This window comes from Numenius arquata, chromosome 31 (assembly GCF_964106895.1).
Source record: "Numenius arquata chromosome 31, bNumArq3.hap1.1, whole genome shotgun sequence".
NCBI lineage: Eukaryota > Metazoa > Chordata > Aves > Charadriiformes > Scolopacidae > Numenius > Numenius arquata.
The window spans coordinates 1-21,176 of record NC_133606.1 but is presented as its reverse complement, the minus strand read 5'-3'; the positions used below and the strand labels follow the sequence as shown (position 1 = coordinate 21,176).

Below are 21,176 nucleotides of genomic sequence, written 5' to 3'. Positions count from 1 at the left end.
GTGCAAGGGCTCAAAAGGAGAGTGTGGAAGTGAAGACAGAACAACTCAGTGGAGACCAAGCACTGGTGCTCCCTGGCTGTGCTGGGGCTCCTTTCCCCTTCAGCTCCACACACCCCCACTGCCCCCGCAGCTCCAGAGAAGGTCCTGGTGGAAAGATCTCAGACAACCAAGTCAATGAGTGTCCTTTATTTTATTTAAGCACTCAGCGCAGCGCCTCATTTACACAGTCTCTGGGTCACACAGGACAGGCAAGGACCAAGTTAGAAATGGTATGAAAAAAGACATTTTTTTTGTAAACAACTTTCTCGCAAGTATAACACCACCACCCCAAAATACGTGCGAGAGGCTGTGCCTGTAGTGAGATTCATTGTGACTGCTATGGAGATGAAGATGGCTAGTTCATTGCTTTTGAAAAACACCGAGTCATAGTTTTCCTCAGGGCATCCTTGAGCTCCTGGTTCCTCATGCTGTAGATGAGGGGGTTCACTGCCGGAGGAACCACCGAGTACAGCACAGCCACCACCAGGTCTAGGGATGGGGAGGAGATGGAGGGCGGCTTCAGGTAGGCAAACATGCCCGTGGTGACAACCAGAGAGACCACGGCCAGGTGAGGGAGGCACGTGGAAAAGGCTTTGTGCCGTCCCTGCTCAGAGGGGATCCTCAGCACGGCCCTGAAGATCTGCACATAGGACAGCACGATGAAAACAAAACAACCAAATGCTAAACAGACACTAACGACAACAACCCCAACATCCCTGAGGTAGGAGCCTGAGCAGGAGAGCTTGAGGATCTGGGGGATCTCACAGAAGAACTGGTCCAGGGCATTGCCCTGGCAGAGGGGTAGGGAAAATGTATTGACTGTGTGCAGGAGAGCGTCGAGAAACCCAGTGCCCCAGGCAGCAGCTGCCATGTGGACACAAGCTCTGCTGCCCAGGAGGGTCCCGTAGTGCAGGGGTTTGCAGATGGCAACGTAGCGGTCGTAGGCCATGATGGTGAGAAGAGAAAACTCTGCTGACATCAGGAAGAGAAAGAAAAAGAGTTGGACAGCACATCCCGTGTGGGAGATGGCCGTGGTGTTCCAGAGGGAACTGGCCATGGATTTGGGGACAGTGGTGGAGATGGAGCCCAGGTCGAGGAGGGAGAGGTTGAGAAGGAAGAAGTACATGGGGGTGTGGAGGCGGTGGTCACAGGCGATGGCAGTGATGATGAGGCCGTTTCCCAGGAGGGCAGCCAGGTAGATGCCCAGGAAGAGCCAGAAGTGCAAGAGCTGCAGTTCCCGTGTGTCTGCGAATGCCAGGAGGAGGAACACAGTGATGGAGCTGCCATTGGACATTTGCTGCCTCGGGGCATGGGGACCTGTTGTAAGAGGAAAAGTCTGTGACAAGTTCAGGTAGATGTCTATGAGCAAAACGTATTCTGGTTGTCATGGAAACCCCCCAGGTCACCTCTCCCCTTTCAGAAAGACCTTTGGCTGAAGTCTGGTGGGTGCTGGCTGAGGATCCCCCGAGGAGCAGAGGGCTCCGCGGTGGGTTCTGGAGGAGTCAGTCCTGCCCTACAGCAATAGAGATACAGGAACCGGGAGTCATAACAGCTAAAACCCACCTGTGGCATTAGAGGGATTATCAGCTTTGTCACTCCCAAAGGTGACACTCTGCAAGAGCAGAGCTGTGGAGATTTGGGTTTATTTGTTTCTTCTTGCCCCGCCACAGTGAGCGTTATTTTTAAGGCAGAAATCCTTGCCATTTCTGCTTCTCTCCAGGAGAAGCCCTTGTGGGTCCTGTGAGGCAACGGGACTGTCCCTGTGTGTGGAGTGAGGACAGCCAGTGTCTCCACCAGCCCTGTTCTCAGCTGCCCTCGGCTGCCACCTCGGAGCTGGAGGGCCAGCGCGCCCAGATGTTCCCCTGAGAAGGACCTGGACAACATTGAGAGTGGGTGAATCCCATTTCCAAGTGCAGATCTCCAAGCTCTTCCTACTGCCTCATCCTTCCTGAGGGATACCTCAGCTCTCCACTCCCAGCCAGGGACCTGGAGGGCCCATTCCGGCCGCTCGCACACAGCCTTCCAGCAGCACCTCCATGGCCTTGGCACCGGGGGGCTGCTGGGCAACAGAGAGATGCAACCGGAGAGCTGTGCCCTTCTGGAGGACAGCCTGCAGCACAGCACACACACCCCCGGCAGGGAAATCACTGAATGTCCTCAAGAGCGTATGTTCTGAATGGAAAACTGGCTCCCTGAGCCCTGCAAACAGCATTGCCCCGAATTCTCTTCTCCAGGCTGAATCCCCCCAGCTCTCTCAGCCTGTCCTCGCAGCAGAGGGGCTCCAGCCCTCCCAGCATCTCCGGGGCCTCTGCTGGACCCAGACTCCCAGCTCAGCTGGGAACAAAGGCAGTGTGAACAGGAGGGGGGAAATGGAGAAATTCCCAATCTTCCTGTTAGTGGAGGCAGTTCAGGGACAAACAAATGGGTACTCGGAGTTTCTTCTCAACAGGGTTCCATGGGCTCAGGAGGTTACTCAAGCCATGGACCCCATGGCTTTGGAAGGGAAGGCTCTGCTGGGTGGCAGAAGAGACCTGGGGCTTGCTCCAGGGGAGGCATCTGCAGCGCCCGGCCCCCCCTCCCACGGCACTTTTGGGAGCAGCTCCCTCTCCTGTGTCTCTGCTTCCTGGAGAAGTCCCTGCCGGGGGCTGTTTCTCTGTGCCCAGGTCTCCTCCCTGTCTGTGCTCACAGACCCCGTCCCACCCGCTGGGTGCCCAGCTCTGCCCTGCAGACCCCTCCTGGCAGCCGGGCACTGCCCAGGGGCATCTCTGGGAGTGCAGGGGCTCAGGAGCAGCTTGGCCAGGTCCCTACTAGAACTGGGGGCTCAGTGCCTCCTCCAGAGCAGGGAAATAAATGCCCATCTCCCGCTGCCCACCCAGCCCACCAAAGGTGGAAAACTCAAAGCAAAGCCCTGTTACCTTTCCGGAAAATGCTACCTTGATGTTCTTCTTGAATGTCCCCAAGGTGATGCCCGAGGCTGAGCTGGAACTGCAGCAAACCTGCCCCAGGCGGCACACTCTCGGCAGCAGAAGGACCCTGCTTTGCCAGGAGGGGTTTCTTCCAGCCACAGCTTCTCCCCACACTGCCGTGGGGAGCTCCCCAGGCAGGCTGAGCTGACCCTGGCGGCAGAGTCCCTGCCCCAGCACACAGCCCCCTGGGGTGCAGGGACCCTGCTCTGAAGGACAGCCCTGGGCACCCCTGGCTGCACACCCACCTTCACCCCCTGCAGCCGTCTCTGGGCAAACTGAGTCCTCATGCCCTGTCCTGGTGTAACTGGGAATCCCTGCTCTGCAGCACATCCTTCTCCTCTAAAGCAGAGGAGAGTCCTCTGGAAAGACTCCATATACTATGTCATGTTCTGCCTTCTGGAAATCCCTTCAGCAACTGCAGCTTCACTGCCTGGAACCCAGAGACTTACCCAGTCAAGGGCTGTGAAGAGTTCCCCTCCGGTGAGCTCTCACCTTCCTCCCACCCCAGACAGCCTTTAACCTCTCCCCTCGCTGCCTGCAGGCAGTGCCCCCAGCCCTGCTCCTGGGCAGAGCTGTCTCTCTGCCGCGCTGCCCCGTGGCCAGGAGCTCCCTCCGTCCCAGGAGCCCGGCCCAGCTCAGCAGCAGGGGACCAGCCCAAGGTGGCACTTTCTCTGCCCCCTCTGGGCTCCCTCCAGGTGTCCTCAGGGCTCCAGGGGAACCTGCTGTGAAACAGGCTGAAGGAATCCCTGATGTTTCCTCCCTCAGCTGGGGAGAGACACTAATTTCCAGCGGTGTCATTTCTCCTTTTAGGAAAAGAGTTTGGCGTGAGCGTTCCCTTTCCTTGTCCTGTCATTAGGCAGGACACCAGGAAGAGGAAAGCAGCGGGAGCTCTTTTATCCAAGCTGGGGGGATGTCTTCAGTTTAGTGAATTACGTCTTCTGGTGGTCGTAGGGCAGGAAAGACATTCAGCTGGGTTTTCTCCGTGCCATGTCTCTGCTCTGAAGCAAAGCTTTGCACACACACAGGATTTTGGAAATGTTAGGGCAACTGTGAGCTTGCCTGGTTCCACTCCTGGGGGGCTGGTGTGGAATGTGTGATCCAGGTATAAATACCGGCTGGGAGGAGAATGGCTGGAGAGCAGCCCTGAGGAGAAGGACATGGGGATGTTGGTGGCTGAGAAACTCAACATGACCCATCACTGTGCGCTGGCAGCCCGGAAAGCCAACCGCATCCTGGGCGGCATCCCCAGCAGCGTGGCCAGCAGGGCGAGGGAGGGGGGGGAGGGATTCTGCCGCTCTGGGGAGACCCCCCCTGGAGCCCTGTGTCCAGCTTTTAGTCCTCAGCACAGGAAGGACATGGACCTGTTGGAGCGGGTCCAGAGGAGCCCACGGAGATGCTGCGAGAGCTGGAGCCCCTCTGCTGTGAGGACAGGCTGAGAGAGTTGGGGGGGTTCAGCCTGGAGAAGAGAAGGCTCCGGGGAGACCTTGGAGCCCCTTCCAGTCCCTCAAGGGGCTCCAGGAAAGCTGGGGAAGGACTCTTGATCAGTGAGGGGAGCCATGGGATGAGGGGGAACAGTTTTAACCTGAAAGAGGGGAGATTGAGATGAGATCTGGGAAAGAACTTCTTTGCTGTGAGGGTGGTGAGAGCCTGGCCCAGGTTGCCCAGAGAAGCTGTGGCTGCCCCATCCCTGGAGGGGTTCAAGGCCAGGTTGGACGGGGCTTGGAGCAACCTGGTGTGGTGGGAGGTGTCCCCAGGGCAGGGCAGGGGGTGGGACTAGATGATCTTTAAGGTCCCTTCCAACCCAAACCATTCGATCATTCTATGCTTCAGCCCAAATGTGCGGCAAAGCCCTCAGCAGGGACAGGACGAGCTGGAACTCTTCCCGTTGGAGACAGAGCTGTGGCACTGATGGAATAAACTGCCCAGGCGTGGTGGAGAGCTGAATACAGCTGGTCGTCCAGACCAGCATCTTCCAGGAACAGCAATAGTCCAGACTGAAAGTCAGTCCAACCTGGAAAGGCAATTCAAGGGCATCATTGTGCACATTTACTATTATGGGACCAACTAAAGAACCAAAGATAATGTGCGGTCACTGCTAGATTTGAGAGCAGATGTAGATAGAGCTGAGATTCTCCACGTTCTCTTTACCACAGCCTTCCCCAGCAAGGTGTCCCACGCCTTGGTGACTCGAGGCAGGACTCCCAAGGAGAAGAGCCAGCAGTGGCTATGGGTCAGGTCAGGGGTCACAGAATCACAGAATGATATGGTATTGGAAGGGACCTCTGGAGACCATCTCCTCCAACCCCCTGCCAAAGCAGGTCCACCCAGAGCAGGCTGGACAGGAAGGTGTCCAGATGGGTTTTGAATGTCTCCAGAGAAGGAGACTCCACCACCTCTCTGGGCAGCCTGTTCCAGGGCTCTGCCACCCTCGCAGTAAAGAAGTTCCTCCTCATGTTTAGATGCAACTTTGTATGTTCACGTTTGTGCCCGTTCCCTCTTGTCCTGTCACTGGGCACCACTGAAAAAAGACTGGCCCCATCTTCCTGACACCCACCATTTAAGTATTTATAGGCGTTGATCAGATTCCCCCCTCAGCCTTCTCTTCTCCAGACTAAACAGACCCAAGTCCCTCAGACTTTCCTCGTAAGAGAGATGTTCTAGGCCCCTCATCATCTTGGTAGCCCTTTGCTGTACCCTCTCCAGCAGTTCCCTGTCCTTCTTGAACTGGGGAGGCCAGAACTAGACCCAGTGCTCCAGATGGGGCCTCCCCAGGGCAGAGCAGAGGGGGAGGATGACCTCCCTCAACCTGCTGGCCACCTGCTGGCTCTTCTTGATGCACCCCAGGATGCCATTGGCCTTCTTGGCCACAAGGGCACATTGCTGGCTCATGGTCATCCTGTTGTCCACCAGGAATCCCAGGTCTTTTTCCACAGAGCTGCTCTCCGGCAGGCCAGCCCCAACCTGTACTGGTGCATGGGGTTACTCCTCCCCAGGTGCAGCACCCTACAGGGTGCCTTTCCCAGTCTATGGGCCAGGAGGTGCAACATCCAAGGGACCTGAGAGTGCCAGCCGTTGTCACAGCGAGGCCATTCTCCATCAGCTTTGGAATGTCACGGAGATGGAAGTAACCCCCTTACGGCTGGCAGGGCCCAGATGTTCATGGCACCTTGAGAAAGTGGCCAAGAGATGAGCAGGACAATCAAAGGCTCACGCCTTGTGGTGGGTGGGTCCTATGGGGACAGGTCAAACAGGAAGCAGAGACCTTTGGCAGCATCCGACCACAGGAACGGTAGTTGGATGGACTTTGGAATCCATCTTTATGCCCCAGATAATGGCTTTCCAGAATCGCTGGATAGGGTTAGGGTTAAGGTTATAACCCCTATATATGCTGTATAGCCTTAGGGGACAAACTGGAGCCTTGGTTGATGCCACTGGGGTTGGACTGGACAAATTAAATGAACCGCTACAGTCAACGTCAGGAATGACATTGCGAAATAGGCTGGGATGAGATCTGCTACTGCTGGATAAATCTGCTGTTGCTGCCCGAAAATGGAGTGTGTGGGTATTTCGACTCAGTAAATGATACTTGTTGTGTTCATAAACCAAATGTGGCTCAAGATCTTGACGAACAACTGGACCAGATACAAGGTGTGGCAAAGGCTGGCTGCGAATTGAGAAAAGGGATGGAACCAGCGTGGTGGAATGAGCTGTTCCACAGATCGGGATTGTCACTGGGACTATGTCTGGGACTGTCATTGTCTGGGACTATGGGAGTCATTGCCATCATTATTTTTTATATGATATTGGCTTGTGTCAAATCTCTGTTGACCCGGGGTGTTAATTCACCAAGTGCGTATCACTTCTGGCTTGAGAGACCTGAAGGTGAGGCCTCAGGTGGAGTAAGGGAAGGAAAATGTAAGGGATAGCCCCAAAACTGTCTTTATGAGAGTGTAATTTGGATTTCGGTTCGAGTGACTATAGTAACGATGGGGTGATGAAAGCTGTTCCCAGGGAGAGTGAGACCAAGTACCACTTTTACTCCCCTGACACCTTCGGGGTGGTAGCAAACTCTGGACTTTTGATATTATTGAGCCTGGCCCTAGGGAGAGTGAAAAAAGGTGGTTTTGAGGATGAAGTCCCCAGGAAAGTGTGAAACACCCAGGTTTGAGGGGTGATGAAGGCAGTTCCCACAGAGTATGAGAACAAGCACCACTTTTTCCTCCTGGCACCTTCAGAGTGGTAGCAAACCCCAGACGTTGGCTATTTTTGAGTCCGGTCCTTCTGAGAGTGAAAAAAGGTGGTTTTGAGGATGAAGCTGCCGGGAAAGTGTGAAACACCCGGGTTTGGGAGGCGACGAAAGCAGTTTCCACAGAGTGCGAGAACAAGCCCCACTTTTCCCTCCTGGGTCCTTCAATGTGGGAGCAATCCCGACACGTTTTATAGTCTCGTGGCCGGACCCGTGACCCTCTCCACCCCAACTGTCATTACATGTCATCGTGTGTCACCTGTGACATCAGAGGGCTGGCAGCTGCTGGGTGGAAGATGCAGCAGCACCTCTGGGGTGCCGACGAGTTGGGGGGGACCAAGGGGCAAGGCCTCAGAGGAAAAGGGTTCCTGGCGTGGGTCTGGAGCTCTCTTGGGGCAAAGGTAGTGTCCCCTGGGGCAAATTTAGGCTTCCCTGGGGCAGTTTTGGGTGACCCAGAAGAAATTTTGGGGTTGTTTGTGCAATTTCTAATGTCTCTGGGGAAGTTTTGGGATCCCCTGGCGAAATTTTGTCTTCTAGGACAATTTTGGAGGCCCTGAGATAGTAAAGGGGTGTGCCCATAGCCCCCACCCCAGTGCAGGGACGTGCATCTGCAGTGTGTGTGCAGTGTATGAGCAAATTGTGAGCAGTGTGTTTGCAGTGAGCTCTGTGTAGTGCATGTGCAGTGTGTGAGCAGTGTGTTTACATTGTGTGAGCAGTGTGTGAGCATTGTGTGTGCAGTGGTGCACAGTTTGTGAGCAATGTGTGAACATTGTGTGCACAGTGTGTTTGCAGTGTGTGAGCAGTGTGCGTGCAGCGTGAGCAGTGTGTGTAGTGTGAGCAGTGTGTAGTGTGAGCAGTGTGTGCACAGTGTGCGTGCAGTGTGAGCAGTGTGTGTAGTGTGAGCAGTGTGTGCACGGTGTGTTTGCAGTGTGTGCAGTGTGTGTAGTGTGAGCAGTGTGCGTGCAGCATGAGCAGTGTGAGCAGTGTGTGTGCAGTGTGTGTAGTGTGAGCAGTGTGTGTAGTGTAAGCAGTGTGTGCACAGTGTGTTTGCAGTGTGTGAGCAGTGTGCGTGCAGCGTGACCAGTGTGTGCAGTGTGTGTAGTGTGAGCAGTGTGCGTGCAGCATGAGCAGTGTGAGCACTGTGTAGTGTGAGCAGTGTGTGTAGTGTGAGCAGTGTGAGCAGTGTGTGTAGTGTGAGCAGTGTGTGAGCAGTGTGTGAGCAGTGTGTGTAGTGTGAGCAGTGTGTGTGCAGTGTGTAGTGTGAGCAGTGTGAGCAGTGTGTGAGCAGTGTGTGTAGTGTGAGCAGTGTGTGTGCAGTGTGTAGTGTGAGCAGTGTGAGCAGTGTGTGAGCAGTGTGAGCAGTGTGTGTGCAGTGTGTAGTGTGAGCAGTGTGAGCAGTGTGTGAGCAGTGTGTGTAGTGTGAGCAGTGTGTGTGTAGTGTGAGCAGTGTGAGCAGTGTGTGAGCAGTGTGAGCAGTGTGAGCAGTGTGTGTGCAGTGTGTAGTGTGAGCAGTGTGAGCAGTGTGTGAGCAGTGTGAGCAGTGTGAGCAGTGTGTGTGCAGTGTGTAGTGTGAGCAGTGTGAGCAGTGTGTGAGCAGTGTGTGTAGTGTGTGCAGTGTGTGAGCAGTGTGAGCAGTGTGTGAGCAGTGTGTGTAGTGTGAGCAGTGTGAGCAGTGTGTGTGCAGTGTGTAGTGTGAGCAGTGTGAGCAGTGTGTGAGCAGTGTGTGTAGTGTGAGCAGTGTGTGTGCAGTGTGTAGTGTGAGCAGTGTGAGCAGTGTGTGAGCAGTGTGAGCAGTGTGTGTGCAGTGTGTAGTGTGAGCAGTGTGAGCAGTGTGTGAGCAGTGTGAGCAGTGTGAGCAGTGTGTGTGCAGTGTGTAGTGTGAGCAGTGTGAGCAGTGTGTGAGCAGTGTGAGCAGTGTGTGAGCAGTGTGTGTAGTGTGAGCAGTGTGAGCAGTGTGTGTGCAGTGTGTAGTGTGAGCAGTGTGAGCAGTGTGTGAGCAGTGTGTGAGCAGTGTGTGTAGTGTGAGCAGTGTGAGCAGTGTGTGTGCAGTGTGTAGTGTGAGCAGTGTGAGCAGTGTGTGAGCAGTGTGTGTGCAGTGTGTAGTGTGAGCAGTGTGAGCAGTGTGTGAGCAGTGTGAGCAGTGTGTGTGCAGTGTGTAGTGTGAGCAGTGTGAGCAGTGTGTGAGCAGTGTGTGTGCAGTGTGTAGTGTGAGCAGTGTGAGCAGTGTGTGAGCAGTGTGTGTAGTGTGTGCAGTGTGTGAGCAGTGTGAGCAGTGTGTGAGCAGTGTGTGTAGTGTGAGCAGTGTGAGCAGTGTGTGTGCAGTGTGTAGTGTGAGCAGTGTGAGCAGTGTGTGAGCAGTGTGTGTAGTGTGAGCAGTGTGAGCAGTGTGTGTGCAGTGTGTAGTGTGAGCAGTGTGTGAGCAGTGTGTGTGCAGTGTGTAGTGTGAGCAGTGTGAGCAGTGTGTGAGCAGTGTGAGCAGTGTGTGCAGTGTGAGCAGTGTGTGTGCAGTGTGTAGTGTGAGCAGTGTGAGCAGTGTGTGAGCAGTGTGAGCAGTGTGTGTGCAGTGTGTAGTGTGAGCAGTGTGAGCAGTGTGTGAGCAGTGTGTGTGCAGTGTGTAGTGTGAGCAGTGTGAGCAGTGTGTGAGCAGTGTGTGTGCAGTGTGTGTAGTGTGAGCAGTGTGAGCAGTGTGTGAGCAGTGTGTGTAGTGTGTGCAGTGTGTGAGCAGTGTGAGCAGTGTGTGAGCAGTGTGTGTAGTGTGAGCAGTGTGTGCAGTGTGTGAGCAGTGTGTAGTGTGAGCAGTGTGTGAGCAGTGGGGGTGCAATGTGTGAGAAGTGTGTGCAGTGTGTTCAGTGTGTGAGTAATTGTGTCCCCGGTGTCTCTGAGGGGTGACTTTGTCCCACACAATAGAAGATGGTTGGAGTCCGGGGGGGGACGATGCATTTTCCCATCATCGTTACGAGTCGGTCCCAGAAACTGAATCAAATATTCGCTTAGAACGTGCCAAATCCAGCAACAACCAGCCAGCAATATCGCAGCCTCTTCCGTTTGCCTAAAACCTTGGGGATTTCACCCAAGTCATCACGGGTCATCATCTGGATGACCCAGACGTGGTGTCACCCAGCGAGGGAACATTCAGCTATGACAAGGCAGGACAGGAAAACTGGAAGGAATTAATCAATTTTTATTTAATTCATTTTTTAATATCTCCAGAGATTCCAGATATGCTCTGGGAGGACGCAAATGGAGAGGGACTGCAGTGGGACGTTAGATACCACATGAAGAGGGATGGAGGAGCTTCACCCGGCCAGAACAATACGCAGCAGCACAACATGAAGGCAAACAGCAGGATGGGGCTGACCTCAGGGACAAAGTAACTTAAATAAATAACCCTAACCCAGAACCAAACCCTAAACTAAACTTATCCCTAACCCTAACCCTAAACCAAACCCTAACCCTAACCCTAAACCAAACCCTAACCCTAAACTCTAACCCTAACCCTAACACAAACCCTAACCCATAACCCTAACTCTAAACCCTAACCCTAACCTCTAACCCTAGCCCTAACTTAAAGCTAACCCTAACCCAAACCCTAACCCAGAACCCAACCCTAAACAAAACTTAACCCTAACCCTAACCATAACTCTAACTCAGAACCCAACCCTAAACTAAACTTAATCCTAACCGTAACTTAAACCTAACCCTAACCCTAACTTAAACCTAACCCTAACACTAACCCTAACCCATAACCCTAACCTCTAACCCTAACCTTAACCCTCACCCAACCCTAACCTTAAACTGTCCCAACCATAACCCTAACCCTAACCTAAACTAACCCTAACCCAAATCCTAACCTTAAACTAAACCTAACCATAAACTAACAGTAACCTTAACTTTAATCTACCCTAACCCTAAGGTTAAACAAACCTCACCCTGATCTTAAAGTAACCTAATCCTAACCTTAACCCTAACCTTAAACTAACCCAACCTTAACCTCAAAGTAACCTCACCCTGATCCTATCACTAACCCAACCCTAACCTTAAACTAACCCAGTCCAAAGGTTAAACTAACCCTAACCCTGACCTTAAACTTACCCTCACCCCACCCTAACTGTAATCCTAACCCTGACCTTAAACTAACCCTACCCTAACCTTAAACTAACCTCATCCTGACCCTATCACTACCCTCACCCTAACCTTAACACTAACCTCACCCAACCTTAAACTAACCTGACCTTACCTTTAAACTAACATAACCCTAACCTTAAACTGACCCAACCTTAACCTTAAACCAACCTCACCCTGACCCTGTCACTAACCCTAACCCTAACTTAATCCTGACCTTAAACTAACCCAACCCTAACCTAACCCTGACCTTAAACTAACCTAACCCTAACCCTGACCTTAAACTTACCCTCACCCAACCCTAACCTTAAACTAACCCAACCCTGACCCTAACCCTAAGCTAACCCAACCCCGACCCAATCACTAACCTCTCCCCTGCCCAAACACCCCCTTCAACTCCTTGTCCAAACCAGAACCCGGAACTCCACAGGTGACCCCTGTGTCCCCCTCCCACACCCCTGGCAGGCCTGGGGCCTTCTGCCCAGCTCCTGCTGCTGGGAGATCTGGAAGAGGGTGGGCTTAGAAGACCATGGCCAGTGAGAAAGAGCCAAGGAGGACCCACCATGGTCAGTGAGAAAGAGCCGAGGAGGACCCACCATGGTCGGTGAGAAGGAGCCAAGCAGGACCAACCACAGCCAAGGAGGACCAGCCACGGTCAATGGACCCCAAAGTCAAGGAGTGAAGAAGGGGTGAAGGAGGTGCACTGTCACCGAAGCGATGGTTGACAACCTTGGGACCACAAGCCCGGCTTTCAGAACTGGAGATTGAGAGCCAGGACAAAGCCACCCACCGAGGAAGCCAGAAACAGCTCAGCAGGATGGTGGGACATCTCAGAGGGTTCCAGACGGCCACTGCCCATGGGACCTGAGAGTGACGAGGCTGGACTCGGCTCTGCCCACCCTGGAAGAAGTTGGGCCAACAAAGGAGGTGGTTCTTCTTCTCCAGGAGGATGCTGGGCAACGTGTTGGGCAACATGGAAGGGGCCACAGAGGCCCAGGGGTCCTGGAGTCACCAGCTCCTTCCTTGGGGCCAACCCCGTCCCCGTCACTGGTCTCAGCAGCTGCACTGGGGCCTCCTCTGGGCCCAGCCCCCACCGCCCGGTCAGCGGTTGGGGAGGGCACACGCCATGGACACGCCATGTTCACACCATGGACACAATGTGCTCATGGCATGGACACACCGTGCTCACGCCATGGACACACCATGAACAACCCGTGCTCATGCCATGGACACACCATGAACAACCCGTGCTCATGCCTTCTATGCACACACCACGCACACGTCATGCTCACGGTGGTGTGCACCCTGCACACACCACGGTTACCTCACGCACATGCCATGGACACACCACAGACACGTCATGCTAATTCCATGTATCCACCCCACAAACACCATGGACACCCTGTGGACACACCATGGACACGCCATGCACATGTCATGTTAATTCCATGTATCCAACCCACACACACCATGCATACCTCGTGCACATGCCATGTACACATCAGGTACACGCCATCCACGTGTCATGCTCACCATGCACACGTCATGCACACCTCATGCTAATTCCATGTATACACCCCACACACACCATGGATAGTTCGTGGACACGCCATGGACACGCCATGCACATGCCACACACACACATCATGCTCATGCCTTGTACAGGCCACGCCCTCCACGCCCCCCCCACCCCTTCTCCCCCCTCCAGGGGACCCCCTCCCTGCTCTCCTGCCCCCCCCCCCCCCATCTCTCTCAGACCCTGACGTCATACCCCTCCCCTCCTCGCCCCCCCCGGGACCCAGGAGTGCGGGCGTTCCTGCTCCCCACCCCCCCCGCCCCCCCTCCAGGGGACCCGGGCGTCCGAGCGCGATCGTGACTCACCAGGGCCGCACCCTCCCCCCCCCCCACCCCCCACATCTGGGATCGCTCAACAGCTGGAGGGGGGAGGGGCGGGGGGGGAGGGAGCCAGCAGGGGACCCAGGCGTCCGGGAGCACCTCTCCCCCCGCCAAAACAAGGATCCAGATCTCCCCCCGCCCCCCCCCCCCCCGAAAAAGGGACCCAGGTGTCCGGGTGCCTCCCCTCCCCCCTCCCAGTGGTACCCCCCCCCCCCAGTCTGAAGGGACCCAGGCGTCCGGGGGGGGTTCAGCGCCGGCCCTTTATTGCCCTCGACTCCTGCCCCTCCCCCACCCAACGGGGGGAGAGAAGGGGGGGCCAATCCCAGTTCGGGGTCCTCTCCCAGTTTGAGAGAGGTCCCAGTCCCAGTTTAGGGCCAACAGTCCCAGTTTGGTGGTTCTTTCCCAGTTTGGACTCCCAGTTTGGGTGGGGTCCCTCCCAGTTTGGGGAGGGGTGTTGGAATGGGGGGGAGGGGGGGAGACCTGTAGGTTGAGAGGGGGAGGGGGCAATCCCAGTTTGGAGTCCTTTCCCAGTTTGTGAGGGGTCCCGGTCCCAATTTGCGTGTCCTGTCCCAGTTTGAACTCCCAGGTGGGTGGGTCTCTCTCAGTTTGGGGTGGGGGGCTGGGGGGGGGGTCAGGATGGGGAGGATCCCAGTCTGATCCTTCCATCCCAGTTTGGGAAGGGTCCCAGTCCCAGTTTGGAGCTAGCAGTCCCAGTTTGTGGATGTCTTCTCAGTTTGGTCTCCCCGTTTGGGGGGGGGCTCCCTCCCAGTTCCCGCACCCCCCCCACCCAGCACCCTCACCCACGGGGTCTTGGGAGGGGCATCCGGGGGTGCCGCCTCAGCCCCCCCAGTGCTCCCAGTACCACCAGTACGCCTCCCAGTGCCACAGGCAGTGCCACCAGCAGACCCCCCCGAAGGGACCTAGATGTCCAGGGGGCAGGAGGAGCCCGGGGGGCAACTGGGGGATCCTTGGCTTTGGGGGCGCTAACTGGGAGTGTAACTGGGGGGGCAACTGGGGGGTCCTTGGCTTGAGAGGGTGTAATTGGGGGGACAGCTGGGGGGTCTTTGGCTTTGGGGAGGTTAACTGGGGGTGTAACTGGAGGGGCAACTGGAGGGTCCTTGGCTTGGGGGGGGGCAATTGGAGGGACTCTGGGTGTTGGGGTGGCAACTGGGGGGTCTTTGGCTTTGGAGAAGTTAACTGGGGGCGTAACTGGGACCAGCAACTGGTCCTTGGCTCGAGGGAGTGTAACTGGGGGCATAACTGGGGGGTCCTTGGCTTTGGGGGGGTTAACTGGGGGTGTAACTGGAGGGGCAACTGGGGGGTCCTTGGCTCGCGGGGGGGCAACTGGGGGGACTCTGGCCATTGGGGTGGCAACTGGGGGGTCTTTGGCTTTGGGGGGGTTAACTGGGGAAGTAACTGGAGCAACTGGGGGGTCCTTGGTTTGTGGGGGGGCAAATGGGGGCATAACTGGGGCGACTGGGGAGGCTCTGGGGGGTAGGGAGGATAGGAGAGCAACTGAGGTGTCCTTAGCTTTTGGGGGGGCAACTGGCCGTGTAACTGAAACAACTGGGGGGTCTTTGGCTTGGGGGAGGGCAACTGGGGGCGTAACTGGGGGGGCAACTGGGGAGTCCTTAGCCTTTGGGGGGGCAACTGGCCGCGTAACTGGAACAACTGGGGGGTCTTTGGCTTGCAGGGGGGCAACTGGGGGCGTAACTGGGGGGGCAACTGGGGAGTCCTTAGCCTTTGGGGGGGCAACTGGCCGCGTAACTGGAACAACTGGAGGGTCTTTGGCTTGCAGGGGGGCAACTGGGGGCGTAACTGGGGGGGCAACTGGGGAGTCCTTAGCCTTTGGGGGGGCAACTGGCCACGTAACTGGAACAACTGGGGGGTCTTTGGCTTGCAGGGGGGCAACTGGGGGCGTAACTGGGGGGGCAACTGGGGAGTCCTTAGCCTTTGGGGGGGCAACTGGCCGCGTAACTGGAACAACTGGGGAGTCTTTGGCTTGGAGGGGGGCAACTGGGGTGATAACTGGGGCAACTGGAGGAATAACTGTGGCAAGGGGGGGGGCTCTGGGGTTTAGTGGAGTAACTGGGGCATCCTGAGCTTTGGGGGGGGCAACTGGGGGGGTAACTGGAGCAACTGGGGGGACAAGATCCTTGGCCCTGGTGGGGGAAACTAGGGGGGTTACTGGGTCAATTGGGGGGGCTCTGGAGTCTAGGGGGGCAACTGGGGGGGCAACTGGGGGGTTGTTGACCCTGGGGGTAGTAACTGAGGCAACTGGGGAGGCTCTGGGGATGTGGGGGGCAGTGGGGGAGGCAACTGGGGGCAACTGGGATTTAGGAGGGGCAGCTGGGGGGGCAGTTAAGGGGTCTCCATTCCTGGGGGGGGGACTAGGGGTGTCCTGGGGGATCGAGGGGGCAGTTTGGGGGTCCCTATAGGGCTTTGGGGGAAGGCTGGCTCTATAGGGGTCCCTGGGGTCAGACTGGGGGTCCCCAACCCTATAGGGGTCCCTGGGATGGGGCTGGGGGTCCCCAAATCTATAGGGGTCCCTGTGGTCGGGCTGGGAGTCCCCAAATCTATAGGGGTCCCTGGGGTGAGGCTGGGGGTCCCCAAACCTATAGGGGTCCCTGGGGTCAGTCTCAGGATCCTCAAATCTATAGGGGTCCCGGTGGTCGGGCTGGGGGTCTCCAACCCTATAGGGGTCTCTGGGGTCAGTCTGGGTGTCCCCAAATCTATAGGGGGCCCTGGGCTCAGATTGAGGGTCCCCGAGTCTATAGGGGTCCCTGGGGTTGGACTGGGGGTCCCCAACTCTATAGGGGTCCCTGGGGTCAGACTGGGGGTCCCCAAGTCTATAGGGGTCCCTGGGGTCAGTCTCAGGGTCCCCAGGTCTATAGGGGTCCCTGGGATGGAGCTGGGGGTCCCCAACTCTATAGGGGTCCCTGGGATGGGGCTGGAGGTCCCCAAATCTATAGGGGTCCCCGGGGTCAGGCTGGGGGTCCCCAAGTCTATAGGGGTCTCTGGGATGGGTCTGGGGGTCCTCAAATCCATAGGGGTCCCTGGGATCAGACTGGGGGTCCCAGGTCCTCTGGGGGTCCCAGGGCTCAGTCTCGGGCTCTGAGGCTCTATAGGGGTCCCCGGGCTCATTCTGGGGGTCCCCATCCCTGTAGGGGTCTTGGACCCTATAGGGGTCCATATGGGGGTCGCCATAGGGGTCCCAGGGCCTGGTTTGGGGGTCCCTGCCCCTCCGGAGGCTCCCGGGCTCGGGGTCCTCATAGGGGTCCGGGGGGGGAGTATAGGGGTCCCAGGGCCCCCTTGCGGGGTCCTCATCCCCATAGGGGTCCATATAGGGGTCCCCATAGATGTCGGGGTCCCAGGGCTCCGCCTCAGGGTCCCACAGCCCCATGTCGGGGTCCTCGTCCCTATAGGGGTGGGGGGGGCCCGTGTAGGGGTCCCCATAGGCCTCGGGGTCCTCCAGGTCCGTATAGGGGTCCCCATAGGTGTCGGGGTCCTCGTCCCCATAAGGGTGGGCAGGGTCAGGGCGGGAGTCACCGTACGCAGGGGGGGCCAGCGGTGAGCGGGGTGAATCCTCGTGCAAATCCTCGTGGGAGTCCCCATGGGAGTCCTCGTGCAAACGCTGGTGCCAAAGCGGGCGCAAATCCTGAGCGCTGTCTCGGTGCAAGTCCTCGTGCAAATCCTCGTGCAAATCCTCATGCAAGCCCTGGTGCCCGTCCAGCCTCGAATCCTGGTGCAAATCCTTACGCGTGTCCCCGTGCAAACCCTGCTGCCATGCTGGCTGCCCCGCCCGCTGTCTTCCTCGATGTGAACCCTCGTGCAAATCTTCTTCCAAATCCTCGTGCAAAGCCTGGCGCCTCCCTGGTCGCAGATCCTGCTGTAAATCCTCGTGCAAATCCTGGTGTGAGTCCCTGTGCAAACCCTGCTGCAGTGCTGGCTGCAACTCCGGCTGCCTTCCTTGGTGCAAATCCTCGTGCGAGTCCTCGTGCAAGCCCCGGTGCCTGCCTGGTGGCAGATCCTGGTGCAAATCCTGGTGCAAGTCCTCATGCAAGCCCTGGTGCCCGTCCGGCTTCAACTCCCGCAGCAAACCCTGCTGCCAACCGGGTTGCGAGTCCCTCTGCCCGCCTCGGCGTGCGTCCTGGTGCGAGCCCTCGTGCGAACCCTCCTGCGTCCCTCCTCGCCCCACCGCCCGCCGCCCCTCGTCCCACCGCAGCCCGGGGGGCCGCCAACCCCCCGGCGGCCTCTTCCTCCGCCGTGGCCCCCGCCGCCAGCCCTCGTGCGAGCCCTGGTGCGAGGCCTCGTGCAAGGCCTGGTGCGAGCGGCGGCGGGGGCGGCAGGCGGCCCCGTCGGGCTGCAGGACGTAGCCGGGGTGGCAGTGACAGGCGAAGCCCCCGTGGTGGTTGAGGCACATGTGGTGGCAGATGCGGGTGCGACACTCGTCCCTGTCCCCGCAGCCACCGGCCGCCACCGGCCCGAAGCCCAGGGGACAGGGGGGCCCCGCGGCCACCGCCCCCGCGGCCACCAGGGCCACCAGCGCCACCAGCATCCTCCCCCCCCTCCTCCTCCTCCTCCTCCTCCTCCTGCTCTTCCTCGCGCACCCGGGGACGATGTGGAGGGGACCCAGGCGTCCGGGACGTCCCGGCCCCCCCCTTCCCGCCCACCCGGCCCCCCCCGCTCCCCCCCCCGCACCACACCCCCCCATCCCCCTCTTCCCGCCCCCCCCCGCACCACACCCCCCGACCCCGGCCAAGGGCCCCACCCAGGGACCCAGCGTCCGGGCGGGGACCCAGCCGTGGGGGCGGCTCAGGACAACCCCACCCCCCCCACACCCCCCCCTACCCCCCCCACCCCGCCCCCACCCCCCCCATCCCCCCCCCAACTCCCCCACAACCCCCTCACCCCCCTCCACACCCAGTACGAGAGGGAACGCAGGCGTCCGGGTGCTCCCACTGCCCTCCCAGTGCTCCCAGTGCCGGCTGGGAAACCAGCCCCAGTGCTCCCAGTGCCCTCCCAGTGCTCCCCTCCCCTCTCCAGTGCTCCCAGTGCCGGCTGGGAAACCAGCCCCACTGCTTCCAGTGCTCCCCCCTCCCCCTCCCAGTGCCCCCAGTGCTCCCAGTGCCGGCTGGGAAACCAGCCCCACTGCTCCCAGTGCTCCCAGTGCTCCCTTCCTCATGTCCTAGTGCTCCCCTTCCTTTCCCTGTGCTCCAACTCCCCCTGTTCCCGGTGTTTCCCCTCCCCCTCCCAGTGCTCCCAGTTCCACCCCAGCAGGTCACTGGTGCCATTTGTCTTTATTGAGCCACGACGGGACGATTCGGCCGACACGGAAACCCAGCAGGGGCTGGACTGGGACAAACTGGGAGGCCACTGGGCCAGACTGGAAGGCCCCCCCTCAACCCCTTCCTTCTTCCCAGGGAGGGGTCCCAGTGCCCCCCCCCCTTCCCCGCTCCCCAAACTGGGGTCATTGCGGCAGCTCAGAGTGGACCCAGGCGTCCGGGGGGGGGCCCAGGCATCCGGGGGGGGGCCCAGGCATCCAGGGGGGGGCCCAGGCGTCCAGGCAGCGGCGGGTGGGGGGCAGCCCCCTCAGAAGCTCACCAGTGTGTAGACCATACTGGGGAGAGGGGCACCACGGTGCTTCCAGTGCCTCCCAGTATCGCCCAGTGCCCCGCAGTGCCCCCCCCAGTCCCATCCCAGTGGCCCCCAGTGCCATTCCATTGCCTGCCAGTCCCCTCCCAGTGCCCTCCCAGTGCCCCTAATCCCCTCCCAGTGACTCCCAGTCCCATCCCAGTCCCCACACTTCCATCCCAGTGTCATCCCAGTGCCATCCCAGTGCCATCCCAGTGCCTCTCAGTCCCCTCCCTCCCCTCCCAGTACCATCCCAATCCCATCCCAGTCCCCCTACTCCCCTCCCAGACCCCTCCCAGGCCCACTGCAGTGCCTCCCATTTCCCTCCCAGTGCCTCTCAGTCCCCTCCCAGTGCCTCCCAGTGCCATCCCAGTACCTCCCAGTCCCTTCCTACCCCTCACAATCCCATCCCAGTGCCATCCCAGTCTCCCCACTCCCCTCCCAGGCCCACTCCAGTGCTTCCCACTTCCCTCCAGTGCCCCCAGTCTCCTTCCAGTGCCTCCCAGTCCCCTCCCCATGCCTCCCAGTGCCGCCAGTGGCACCTGTACAGGTAGTAGAAGAAGGAGAGGAGGTAGAAGGCCAGCTTGCACCAGGCCTCCTTCTGGCAGTAGCCCAGAATGTCGGCGTCCATGATGGAGACGGCGTCGAAGAGCCCCTCGGAGCCATCAGCCGGGCGGTGGAAGTACCTGGGGGGGGACATGGGGACATGTGGGGGGGGCACGGGAACGTGGAAGGGTCACAGGGACATGGGGGGGTGTGGGGACGATTGGGATGTGGGGGGGCATAGGGACATGAGGATGGGGGGGCATGGGGACGGGGGGGGACATGGGGACAGGGAGGCATAGGGATGTAGGGGGGCATGGGGACGTGGGGGGGGCATGGGACATGGGGGGGTATGGGGGGACATGGGGATGTGGTGGGCGTAGGGACATTGGGGGACATGGGGAGGCACGGGGATGTGGGGGTGCATGGGGACATGGGGGGGCATGGGGATATGAGAGGGGCATGGGGACATGGGGAGGTGGGGACATGAGAGTGGCACGGGGATGGGGGGGTGGGGACATGGGGGGGTCAGGGGGGATGGGGATGTGGGGGGGTGTAGGGGCATGGGGGGGACATGGGGACATGGGAGGGGCATAGAGACATGAGAGGGGCATAGGGGTGTGGGGGGCATTGGGACATGGGGGGACATGTAGACATGGGGGCAACATGAGAGAATATGGGGTCACGGGGACATGGAGGGGAATGGGGGGGCATGGGGACATGGAGGGGGGTGTGGGGACGTGGGAGGTGGGGAGACATGGGGGGGTGGGGACGTGGAAGGGACATGGGGGACAGGGGGCATGGGGACGGGGGGGGCATGGGGACATCGGGGGTGTAGGGGGACATGGGGGGTCCCAGGGACATGAAGGGGGTGGGGGGACATGGGGGACATGGGGGGGGCAGGGGGACAAAGGAGGTGGCAGTGGGGGGTGGGGACAGAATCATGCTGGGGACAGGGGGACACCTCACACGGGGACACCCCCCTTGGCTGGGACCCCCCCGTCACCCTCCTCCCTACCTATGTGACCACAGGTGACACATCAGTGGTGGCAGGTTCCCATGTGTGTCCCCCCCCCCTCCATGTCCCCATGTCCCCTCCCATGCCCCCCCCATCCCCACCTCCAGAGGCGGTAGAGCAGCAGGGGCAGGTCCCCGTGTCCCCCCCCGGTGTCCCCATGTCCCCCCCCCCCGTGTCCCCACCTCCAGAGGGGGTAGAGCAGCAGGGGCAGGTCCCCGTGTCCCCCCCCCCGGTGTCCCCATGTCCCCCCCCCGTGTCCCCACCTCCAGAGGTGGTAGAGCAGCAGGGGCAGGTTGAGGCCCAGTGTCACCCACTCGGCGGCGCAGAGGAACATGAGGCAGAAGAGCCCGTGGATGCAGTACTCGGGTACCACCAGCTGGGGGCGCCCTGTGTCAGGACACGCCCCCGGACACGCCCCATTTGGCCCAGGCCATGCCCCCTCTGGCCCCGCCCCAGGACACGCCCCCTTTGGCCCCTCCAGCCCCGCCCCCTCCGCCCCAGGACACGCCCCCTCTGCCCCTGGTCCCTCCGGACACGCCCCCTTCCCCGGACACGCCCCCTTCCCTGGACACGCCCCCTCCACCCCAGGCCCCGCCCCCTCAGACCCCACCTGCGGCTCATCTACCCAACCAGAACATGCCCCCCGGGCCCCGCCCCCATTAGGCCCCGCCCCCATTAGGCCCCGCCCCCGAAGGTCTCCCCTGTTGGCGCC

At 59.2% G+C, this 21,176-nt stretch overlaps 2 protein-coding genes across 2 annotated transcripts; both read right to left on the bottom strand.

Annotated features, from left to right (window-relative positions):
* Positions 1 to 394: 394 nt before the first annotated feature.
* Positions 395 to 3,292, bottom strand: LOC141476395 (olfactory receptor 14J1-like). The gene is made up of 3 exons (XM_074165072.1): positions 3,251 to 3,292; positions 1,603 to 1,651; positions 395 to 1,416 (listed from the first exon to the last, which is right to left on the bottom strand). The coding sequence occupies exons 1-3, from the start codon at positions 3,290 to 3,292 to the stop codon at positions 395 to 397; spliced, it is 1,113 nt and encodes a 370-aa protein (XP_074021173.1).
* Positions 3,293 to 18,861: 15,569 nt separating this feature from the next.
* On the bottom strand, positions 18,862 to 20,851 carry LOC141476414 (protein cornichon homolog 2; the record flags this gene model as incomplete). The annotated part of the gene is made up of 3 exons (XM_074165091.1): positions 18,862 to 18,889; positions 19,446 to 19,589; positions 20,728 to 20,851. Coding segments are annotated over 3 exons (296 nt in total), but the record flags the coding sequence as incomplete, so codon positions are not given.
* Between the last annotated feature and the right edge of the window lie 325 nt (positions 20,852 to 21,176).

Coding starts and splice junctions, on each gene's coding strand:
- LOC141476395 (XM_074165072.1), bottom strand. CDS start 3,292: ATGAGGACTCAGTTTGCCCAGAGACGGCTGCAGGGGGTGAAG. Junction 1,652..3,250: donor GACGGCTGCAGGGGGTGAAG/GTGGGTGTGCAG, acceptor CTGCTCTTGCAG/AGTGTCACCTTTGGGAGTGA. Junction 1,417..1,602: donor TAATCCCTCTAATGCCACAG/GTGGGTTTTAGC, acceptor CATGACAACCAG/AATACGTTTTGCTCATAGAC.